The 11,235-nt window shown below is 55.1% G+C and overlaps 1 protein-coding gene across 2 annotated transcripts; it reads right to left on the bottom strand.

Moving 5' to 3' along the window:
* Positions 1–13: 13 nt before the first annotated feature.
* SQSTM1 (sequestosome 1) lies at positions 14–11,004 on the bottom strand. 2 transcript variants are annotated; one of them, XM_041760905.1, is made up of 8 exons: positions 10,760–11,004; positions 9,314–9,409; positions 8,547–8,776; positions 8,308–8,449; positions 7,465–7,545; positions 2,125–2,342; positions 1,698–1,887; positions 14–893 (listed from the first exon to the last, which is right to left on the bottom strand). In XM_041760905.1, the coding sequence occupies exons 1-8, from the start codon at positions 10,968–10,970 to the stop codon at positions 736–738; spliced, it is 1,326 nt and encodes a 441-aa protein (XP_041616839.1). In that variant the 5' UTR covers positions 10,971–11,004; the 3' UTR covers positions 14–735. The 2 variants fall into 2 exon arrangements, with proteins under 2 accessions (XP_041616839.1, XP_041616838.1); XM_041760904.1 differs by having other exon boundaries at positions 1,698–1,893; positions 10,760–11,003.
* Positions 11,005–11,235: the final 231 nt, after the last annotated feature.

The following is an 11,235-nucleotide window of genomic DNA, read 5'->3' as shown; positions in this document are numbered from 1 at the left end:
CTATCAGGTCATCTCTGGTTGCAGCATCTTTGATTAAAGTGCTTTTACCATTTAATTACAGGTTGTTTACAACATAGCAATAGGATGGTTACAAAGGGATCTCCTTTTTAAAAGCAACAGGTTTGGAAATGAGAGTAGAGTCGTTATGGAGAGTAGAGTCGTTATGGAGCAGACAGCATTCTGTGAGCACTGGCCCCTCAGGACCACAGGATTCCAGAAGCCCAGTCCTGGGACTGCCCTGCCCTCCAGGACCCGCTCCTCCCCCAGCTGACAGGATGTTGGTTGTACTCAGTCTAAACTTGGAGCCAATCAGGTTTCTAGCACAAAATCAACTACAGGTCAGCCTACTATTTGTCATTGAAAAGAAAAAAAAACCCAGAAGGCCATTAGGCAAGACACTGTGGACTGCTGGTGTAATCCAGGGGGAGGAGGGATAGGGGTGGGGTGGGTGGAGCAGGAATATGCTATCTGCCCTACCCGTCCCATGTCGTCCCCCCCCCCCCAAGCCTCAGGACACCCAGGGAAAGCTGGGAAATGCTGCACGGCCATCAGCACACGCACTCAGGCCTCCCCCTCCTGTCACCTATTCTGTGGCCCTCTAGGGCTTCATGCATCCCCGCCCCCCAGATTCTGGAAGAAGAATGCAAAAAACTGGCCGCCAGAGAGGCCTGGCTGTTCTACACTAGCTCATCACAACTAGGAGTCAAGAAGGGGGACAGAACAGAGTGAAAGCTGTCACAACGGCAGCGGATGCTTTGAATACTGGATGGTGTCCAGGGCCGCCCCAATATCGTAGTTCTTGGTCTGCAGGAGTCTGGTGAGCCAGCCACCTTCATCAGAGAAGCCCATGGACAGCATCTGGGAGAGCGACTCGATCAGCCGGGGGTCAGCCTCTGCCAGAGAGAGGACAGAGCCATGAGAAGCAGCTCGGGGTACAGCCCAGCCAGCCAGTGAGCACGCCGCAGTGCCACAAGCCAGCTCTCCATAGGCTCGCTGACCCTCGTGGTGCACAGACACACACACACACACACACACAAAGGACACGCAGCCTGACAAGCTCTTCTCTCTCTCTCTCTCACACACACACACACACACACACACACACACATACACACACAGCCTGACAAGCTCTTCCCATAAAGGGCTGAGGGTGAATCCACTAAGCTGGTCTGTGGGGTGTGCTCGCCTCTGCACCACAACAGAACAGCCAGGCAGCTTGTAAACAGGAGTGGGGCTGTGCTTCAGCATGACTTCTATTTTGGACGCTGAAATTTTCACCTCGTACAATTTTTACATCCTTATCTTTTCCAAACATTATAAAAATGAAAGAAAAATCATTGCTGGCCCGTAAGTGACAGCTTGCCGCCCCCTGCCCTGGTGCAGACAAGATGAACATCCAGAACCCAAAGGGTGGGTTTTCACTTGTGTTATTCTGACACACTGTCATCTTGTGACCGTGACAACCAGAGCATGGCATCCGCTGCTTCTCTTCAGCATGTGCCCTCGAAGCCACAGTCCCCATGTGGCCTCACCACCTCCTCCACGGGGGGAGGACCCCGGCTATGACCCCTGCTCCTGAGCCACTGTGCTTCTAAGTCCCACTGCCAGCGAGATTCCAGTTCCAAATGCTAGAAGGAGGGAACAGGATGGTCTGGAGAAAAAAAAAAAAAAACAGGACACTGCCTGAAACCACTTGCCTGGTGGCAGATGCGGGTACAGAGCAGCCTCCTTCAGTCCTGTGGGCCCTTCCTGAGAAGAGCCGAGGGAGCCGGGCCCTTCGGATTCAGGCATCTGTAGAGACTGCAGTTCACCTGTGGACGGGTCCACTTCCTTTGAAGACAAATGAGTCCAGTCTTCGTCTCCTCCTGAGCAGTTATCAGACTCCATCTGTTCCTGGAACAGAATCACCCGTGAGCACACAAGCACCAGCTCGCCTGCCCCCAGCCTCCGTTCCTGGGAGCAGCAAGCATGAAGGCCACAGGAGGAAAGTTCTAGCAGTGGGGTCACAGGATGACATCAGCGCTACCAACGGCACTCCGACCAGGACATGCTTGGGTCAGCTATGCCCGGGGCCCAGAGAGAAACAGTACACAGCGACAGCCCCGGGCCCGGGCGGGTACTCGCCTCGGGTGGCCCCGACTCCAGGGCAACCTTGTCCATTTGCTCAGCTAGCGCCTGTGCGGTGCCCTCCGGGTCCCGATCCACATCGGGTTTGTTGGGGTCGGAAGAGCAGCTGCTGGGCTGAGAGCTTCCCCTGTCCTCAGTGCTGGAGCCACCTGGCGAGACGGGGGTGAGGCGGCTTCGCTTCCCTCCGTGTTCCACGTCAATGTCCACTTCAATGCCTGCAGACACCAAGGGGGAAGCTCAACCTGGAGCCGGCCCGAGGGCCTCCTGGCCAGGGCCACAGTGCATGTGCTTGGGGCTTGGGACGGCGGCGCCACCACAGACCCCAGAGTCGCACAGCCAGTGTGGGACCTGGGCACGGGGCCGCTGCACCGGCCCCAAGGCAAACAGCTGGTCACCTCGGGCCTTCAGGATTCCCCAGGGCTTACTGGCTCCCAATACCCGGGCCCCAAACCTGGCCCCTAGAAAATGTCCACAGACTCAGCCACCTCACCAGACCTTCCTCCACTTTCAGCCTAATGGAACCTTAATCCCTGCTAACATCCCGGTCAGCTCTGGAGCCAGGAACCCCAGCAAGAGCCCATTTTCCCCAGCATAGACAGCAAGCGAGGAACAGGAAGCCAAACACCCCCCGTGGCCAGAGCCCCCAGCCACACCACCAGGACCATACGAAGCCTAACACTTGGCTGGGGCGGTGGGGGGGGGGGGGGGGCTGGTGCCACAAAACACATGCACAGTGACCACAGGCATCCTGCTCTGCCCTAGCGGAGCCCACAAGGCCAGAAGCGCAGGCCCACACATGGCCTCACGTATCAAAGGACAACAGGCCCACAGCTAAGAGACCGTTCCAGAAGGCTCTAGCCAAGATTCCTGGCACCCACCACACAGCCCACCTGCTCCCCAGACAGCTTTCAATCCACACTGCTTTTCCTTTGACTCACATTTACTGCTTCTTGTTCTAGATCTACACACACCTCCCCCTTCCCGTCCTTTCAAAAACTTAAGTTTTAGTGAAAACACCACTCACTGTTTGTTTTACCGCCACTATATAGATCTGGTTCTCTACTTGCCCAGACAGTGCACTTATTTCCTTGCAGGACTTTTTTTTTTTTTTTTTATGATAGTCACAGAGAGAGAGAGAACGGCAGAGACACAGGCAGAGGAAGAAGCAGGCTCCATGCACCGGGAGCCTGATGTGGGATTCGATCCCGGGTCTCCAGGATCGCGCCCTGGGCCAAAGGCAGGCGCCAAACCGCTGCGCCACCCAGGGATCCCAGGACTTTTGTTTTTATAGCATCAACAATGCCTGCTCTTCTCATTTTGCTAACTTGCCCTGTATTGTGCAACAGCTTTCCACAACTGCCACATGGGCTAAGTACTAGACACCCTGCAGCTCACGTATCCCCGGAGACCACCTCCTCAGCACCACCTCCAGCTCCTGCCCTGGACTGGCAGGTCCTCCAGGTACAGCAGCTACACGGTAACAGCCCTTCCTCTCTGCCTGGCACCAGCCACCCTCGCTCAGGTACTGGGTCCCGCTTTGCAGCACCTTCTCCATTCTGGGTTTTTCTTCCTTTCGGTTGGGGGGAGGGGGGGGACAGTTCAAGCCAAGGTAAGATGATGAAGACCCTGTACACCTGAGAGCAGCTTTGTTCTGGCCTCACAGGAGGCAGCTTCAGTTGAGCATAGCATCCTAGGTTGACAACCATTTCAACTCAGACTTCTGAAGTCACTGGTGGTGTTCCACAGTCTCCAGCACTGGCTCTTTGAGCTCTGCCACCTAGAGCTTTTCCAGAGCCTCCCTGTTTCTAGAGGGTTCTGGGATGGGACAATGAGCTCCGGTGAGGGATCCTTCTGGTCACTGTCCAAGGCACTGCAGAGTCCCCTCAATCCAGAGGTTCACGTCCTCTGGGCTGACATGGTCTTCTGTTCATTTCCTTCCTTCCTTCACTTCTATCTGCTCTCTCTTCCTCAAACTCCTATAATACCTCCTACACTGGGCCTCCAGAACTAACTCTCAGACCTTCTCACCCTCTGCCTGACACCAGCCACCCTCGCTCAGGTACTGGGTCCCGCTTTGCAGCACCTTCTCCATTCTGGGTTTTTCTTCCTTTCGGTTGGGGCGGGGGGGGACAGTTCAAGCCAAGGTTTCACTCTCCTCACCTCTTGTTTTTAGAACATTTCCTTGAAAGGACCTTAAAACCTAAGCCTTCTCTTCAAGTTTTTTTTATCTTATTTTTCTTCTTAATTCTCAGGAAACGTTATTAATCTGTTCTCTATAAATCTGTTATCATTTCTATGGTATCCTATTCTTCTATCAAGGATGGAAGTACTTATTTGGATCTCATGGAGGATGTGGACACTCTCATCCTTCCCCATGTTCCTTCTTGTCCATACGCTGCGATTTTTCCCCAACGGCTGGCAACCACGGCAGTCTGATCCTAGCAAGGCATTAAGAGAAGGCTGTCAGGAGGAACCCCCTGAGGGGCCAGGGCCATGATTCGCTTTCCTCTGGAGGGTGATGGGCACCTGGCCAGGCAGTGGGATCCCGGGTGGCAGAGCTATAGGACACTGCCCCGGCACGCATGGCCTCTCCCGAGCAGGGACACCTCAGCCCCTGCTGGACCGACTGCTCACTCAGGCTGCCGCCTTGCCCTGTGCCCTCCAGCATCTAACCATCAGGTCTCATGCCTGGGATGGCAGGGACCATCATTCGGCTGACCAGCCAGTAATGGCTACAGGATCCTGAAGACTGGTCTTCAAACACCCCCAATTCCCTGGCCTCTGATGCCTCCACACAGTTGCTCACCACCCTCAAAATCCACTGCTTGTCTTTCACAGTTTAAGGTCATCTTACCTCATCATCTAGGACTTTCCTTTTTCTTTGTCTGTGTTGCTTTATACTCTTGTGTTTAATCCCTTTATTGTCACTTTGGTAGAGTGAGGAGCAAACAGAGATAAAGACAGGCTTAGTTACCAATACTCCCATCTGCAATATTTAAGTCCTTTTTCTTTTATCCTCTCTCCGTTTTTTTTTTTTTTTAAGATTTATTTATTCATTTATTTGAAAGAGAGAGAGAGCAAGAGAGAACACAAGTGGAGGGGCAGAGGGAGAAGCAGATGCCCCGCTGAGTAGGGAGCCCAATGTGAGGCTCAGTCCCAGGACCCTGGGATCATGACCTGAGCCAAAGACAGATGTTTAAGCCACTCAGATGCCCCCTCCCTCCAACTTTTCATCATGAAAGGGTCAAGCAGGGGCACCTGGATGGCTCAGTAGGTTGAGTTTCCAACCCTTGGTTTCAACTCAGGTCCTAATCTCAAACCCCATGTGTCCAGCTTAGTACTCAGCTGGGAGTCTGCTTGGGATTCTCTCTCCCTCTGCCCCTCCCCCGCACCTGCACACACACTCTCTCAAGAAATAAACCTTTAAAGAAAAAAGGAAAGGTTCAACCAAACAAAAAAGTTGGAAGAACAATACAGTGAACACCCATATACCGTCTAACTTTTCTGTGTGAGCAAATGACAGGACCTTTGTAAAGGAATCAGTGACTACAAACCCAAGCCAGAGCAGTCCTGTGACTCCATGGTAGACCCGCTCAGCTGGTTCTTATGGCACCTACTAAACAAGGTCTTGGGGTTTTACTTTGAAACCGCTGAGTCACTGCACACAGTCTGCCCTCTGGGAGGTATTACTGGCTGTCCCTCTGGGCCCCTGATCTGGGAACAGTCCCTTCTAGGCAGTTAGCAGAATGAGTCATCCTAGCTGTCAGTTCCTTGTAACAAAGCAAAATACCTATAACTCTAGAGTTGAATCAATTCCTCAAGTGGCCCTCCTCAACTGAAACCCTCAAAGGCATACTTACTGAAACTTCCCTTGTTTTTCTGGACAGCTCTAGGCTCCTCCCTAGTTGGTACAAAGTAACTCCATCCACTTTTAAAGACCTGAAAAGGCCTTTACCCTTATCCTACAACACCTCTGAGCACTGCCAAAATTATTCCCGTAAGTCCTGTGTAGGGAATTTGGGTCAAGCTCTAAAACATGCCCCCAGCGCAGATGGGCCTCAGGATGGACAGCAAGTGCGACCCAAAGTCACTGGCAAGCCTTTAAAACACACAGATCCCAAGCCCAACCCAAGACTAATTTACCAGGATCCAGAATGTTGACCTGGGATTCTGCACAGCTTCCCGTGCCCCTAAATCACAACCCATTAGAGGACCATCTCTCAAAGTTCAACACAGCCTCGTACTTTCGTCACCACATCTCGAGTGGCAGCTGGGGTTTAGCACTAGGCTTATCTCCCGATTATGACCTGATCACTGCTCCACTTTTATTCTCCTTAGAATGCACTAAGAACATCAGCTCTCTTTTCACTTTCTCTAAAGAGCCTTTGAATCCAGTCCCAAAAACAGTATATGGTCTGAGCTGTTTCACGGAGCAACAAAGCCAGGACATCACTGCTGCTTTGAAGTTGTGTCCTGGCCTTGAGGAGTGGCAGCTAAAACGGTATCCAGTGGGAGGCAAGAGCAGTCCTGCCTCCCCTCCCATCTGCATCCTTTCAGACAGGCCTTCTAGGCCACCTGAGCGGACACTTCCTGCCACCGCAGTCACAGAGGTGAGCGCTCTTCTAGGCAAAGATCATGGACCTGCTGTAATCTTGTACCAGAGATCACCTTTGTCATGGACTCCCATTGCCACAGGGCCCAGCCCTGCAGCGACCACCGTCAGCGCTGCAGATGCAAAAGGTGCCTTCTTAAGCCTTGGGCCAGGCTCACCACTCGGGGGCACCTGCTTTGGTTCACCCACCCAGACACCTCACACCTGAACTGAGGGCCAGGTACCGGGCATCATATAGAACTCCCGCCTCCCTCATGCCCTGCTCCCTAGCATGGGCACAAGCCTGGTACTCGGCAAGCACCAAAAAGGCTGGTATTGCAAAAAACAAAAGGGAGAAAAAGAGAAATGGCCTCTCAGCTAATGACTCACCCAAGTCCTTGAGTAAACCCTGGGCTGTTTGTAGGGTGGAGGTGAGGAGCAGACTGTCCTCTGTGGGAAGAACAGTCAGAGGCTGACAGGCCAACCCCGTAGCTCAGCCTACTGGGATTATCCCAACCAACCACTTTCTGATTCCACTTCATTCCATGGGGAAAGCTCAAGAATCTGTCAGGGAATTCAAATGAGTGGCCTGCAATGCCGCACTATGGCAAAGGCCTATGTGACGCTACAAGGGCATGGCAGTTAGCATTCCTCTACAGCAACCCAGGGGCCAGCCGCCCAAAGCCACCCATCACCCAGCACTCGGGAGTTGCTGCCACTCCCAAAGGACAGAGGCAGCCACTTACCCAAAGGGCTCAGGGCAGCTGCCACACTCTCCCCGACATTCTTGAGGAAATTCACACTGGGATCCTCTGATGGACCAGAAACTTTGGTTTTCAAAAAAAACAAAACATTCAATTCAAAGCAGATTTCTCAAGGACTTGAACACCTGTTACAATCACATCACCTTCATCACAGGAGCTATCCATCCCTGGGACCCTGCCCCTCCATCCCCACCATTCTGGGCTGCTCTGTGACACTGCTGTTCAGAAGCCAAGGGGGATTCACTGCATGGGGTATGAAATATGGACCCCATTCTAGCTCAGATGTCAAATATCAAACAAACCTCCTCACCTTGGTTCCAAAGAACAAGGTAAACCAGAGGAACAGAAAAATAATAAATTTAGAATAAAGCCAGAATCTAAAATTCTGAAGCACAAGTTATATGTTAAGTGTTTAACTCTGTGAATACGTTTAAAAATATTTGAGCAGAATGCCCAGCTGGCTCAATCAGTAGAACATACAATGCTTGATCTCAGGGTCGTGGGTTCAAGCTCCCAGCTAGGTATAAAGCTTACTTTAAAAAAATAAAAATAAAAAGGCTTGACAAGATGCGGTGTGATTTAGGACTGAGCCACATCTGGGTCGAGTCTAAATCTGGTGCAGGTGAATCAGCGGCCATGGGCCATCAGGAGCCTCCATGTCCTGTGTGCGAAATGAAGAGGACGCTCCCCACTTTGCAAAGCTGAGGATTAAGCGCCACCCCCCCCAGCCACAGGCTCAGCAGCCACGCAGAACATGGGAAAGGCCCTCCAGCTCTCCCAGCCCTGACAGTTCCCGCCACAGAAGCCCACAAATGCAAGCTTCACCTGATTCTGCCGCAGGGCCAGGGCGGGCATCCCCAGCCCGGGGAGGACGCGGGCTCCAGTTCCCTGGTGGGCCCATCTCCCAGCCAGGCCACCCAAAGTGCCCGTGTTTCAGCTTTCGGAGCCAGCGGCTATGAGAAAAGCCCTAGAGAGAAGGTAGCAGAGGGGTAGAGTGACACCAGAACAGAGGACGCCTCCCTGTACCCGGTGCCCACCCCAGCCTGGAGAGAAGCTCCACTCACCTCTGAGAAGGGCCCGAAGGTGCCAGGGAAGACAAGCTTGCTATGCTCCCGATGCAGACCCTTTCCCTCACAGGCAGCACACAGGTCATAGTCCGGGCAGACGCTGCACTTGTAGCGGGTCCCCACCACTGGCCCATTGCAACCGTCACAGATCACATTGGGGTGCACCAGGCCACGTGGTGCCTCCTGAGCGCATGGGGGGCGGTGGTCCCGCCGACACTCCTTCTTCTCTGCAGGGAGGACAAAGAGCCATGAGGTGGGACCCCGTAAGTTTCCCATTTGTCACCACTGTGGAGCTTGTAGGTAGCAGGATCCCCAGCCCTGCTCTCCAGACACAGAGTCCATGCAGAACTCAGCCATTGAAGGAACAGCAACAAAGGGACCCGAGAACCTGCTGGGAGGGTCCCAGTCCCGTGCCTGTTATCCAGGTACATGTGGCCCAGGCCAAGTGACAAGCAGCAGGGAGCTGTGTCTGTACAGCTTTGGCCCTGCCCCATGTTAAAATAAACCCCCAGGGTATCCCCAAAGCTGCCCCCTCCTGCCCCCTTAGTCTGGGCACAATCAAGAGAGAACCCAGAGATCCTCAGGCCCCACCCCTTGTGGTCGTTGGGATTCCTTTCTCAGGCCAAGCACAGAGGTGATTCTCAGTCTTAAACCACTCGCAGGTTCTTCTCCACTACTTTGAAGGGATTTCTCCAAAACCTCAAAACAGGTCTTACTCAGCAAGAAGCATCCAGCTTCAGGCAGCACCCAAATCAGACCTTTACCTTTAATGTAAATGCGGAAGATGTCATCCTTCACATAGGACATTGCCATTGTCAGTTCTTCATCACTGGAAAAGGCAACCAAGTCTCCATCCTCATCTAGATTATTTAAAAGACAGCACGTGAGCACCCAAGGTTTCTCCGTGGGACACAAGCTACTGAAAAGTGCTAGAGGGGCATCCACGGGCCTAGAAACCGAAGCACGCCTGCGTGAGCCAGTTGGCAGCAGGGCTGAGGCCAGATTGCCTGTTCATTGTGCCACTGCCTACAAGATAAGTCCTCCAAGTTGGGCCCTGGGCACCCAGAGGACACAGAGCATGTGTGTGCAGGGGCAACTGGCCTCCTGCCACTCTGCCTCTGAGCCAGTTGCCACCTCCATGCACATCTGATCAGGCCTGGGCCCAGACCCATCTTCAACTGCAGGCCTTGGGCCTCCTGTGGTTTAGGAGAATCAAGCAGATGAGTACATCTGTCCCCAACGAAGCTAAAATATTCATATGTACTCTTTGATTTTTAATTGTAGATTTAGCAAAGGGTGTCAAAGTACCACCATGCAGCCGAACCAGCTCTGTGGGCCACTGGATGCTACATCCACCATAAAAACAGCCACCATAAGAACAATGGCAGTGTCAGAAGGTGATAACCCAAACACTCACCAACTAATGAGTGGATAGAGAATGTAGTATGTCCAGAAAATGGAATGTTATTCACCACAAAAAGGAATGAAGTACGGACATACCCAAGGACGCACGTAAACCTTGAAAATGTTATGCCGAATACAAGAAGCCAGTCACAAAAGAATAGGTGAGATTAGGGCGCCACGTGTATGTTTACAGGGAACGTGCAGCGTAGGGAACTGCGGAGAAAAGCAAGCAGCAGAGTTCCTTTCCAGGTGAGCAGGGCTCCTTCCTACGCCTGCGAGGACGGATACGCAAGTCTCTCACGACTGTTCACGTTAAGTGGACGAACTACATGGGAAGTGCATTACAGCTCCATGAAGTCGTCACGAAAACAAACCCAGAGCTGCTCTGGCCAGCTGGCAGCGCTCCTGCGGGAGGTCCCGGCACTGCCCCTCCCAGGGGCCGGCCTTGGCTGCCCGCCTCGCCCCCGGCCGCACCGCTCCGCTCCCCACCCCAGACCCCCAGCGGCCGCCGGGCGCAGCGCGCGGCCAGAAACCCAGCGAGCTCCCGCCGGCGGATGACCTCCGGCTCGGGCCGGCCTCCTGCGCACCCTCGGGGCCACCCCACGCAGCCCCCGGCAGCCCGATCGGCGGCAGCCGCGGTGAGCGGAACTCGAGCGCGAGGGGGCCCGGCCCTGCGACGTCACGGCGGGTGGGGGAGGGGCGGCGCCCGCCCCCGCCCCCGCCCCCGCCCCCGCCGCGCTCCCCCGCCGCCGCCGCCCACCGGACGCCCGCCCCGCGCAGCGCCCCGACGGCGCCGGCCCGCTCACCGCGGTAGTGCGTCTGGAAGCCGCCGGGACGCAGCACCGGGAACAGGGCGGCCACCCGGCTCAGCAGCCTCTCGCAGGGCCCGGGCCCGGCCGCCGCCTCCGCCTCCATCTCCGCCTCGGGCTCGGGGCCGAAGCAGAAGCTGAAGCGGCGGATCTCGCGCGCCGCGTCCTCCTTGCCCAGAAGGTAGGCCTTCACGGTGAGCGGCGCCATGGCGGCGGGCGGCGGGCGGCGGAGCGGCGGCGCGGGGCGCGCGGCTTTTGTAGGAAACGAGGGAGGCCACGCCCCGGCCGCCTCCGGGGGCGGGGCCCCGCGCCGCGTCCCGCCCCCCGCGCCCCCGCCCGCGCCGCCCCGCGCGAGCCGCCCTGCGGAGGCCCCAGCTCGCTGCCCCCGCTCCCCGTCGGCCCCTCCCTCCGCTCTGGGCCCCGGGTCTCCGGCGCCCCCTATGGCCGACCCCCCCGTACTGTCCTCAGTGCCC

This window comes from Vulpes lagopus, chromosome 7, assembly GCF_018345385.1.
Source record: "Vulpes lagopus strain Blue_001 chromosome 7, ASM1834538v1, whole genome shotgun sequence".
Lineage (NCBI taxonomy): Eukaryota > Metazoa > Chordata > Mammalia > Carnivora > Canidae > Vulpes > Vulpes lagopus.
This window is presented reverse-complemented; position numbering and strand designations above follow the sequence as displayed.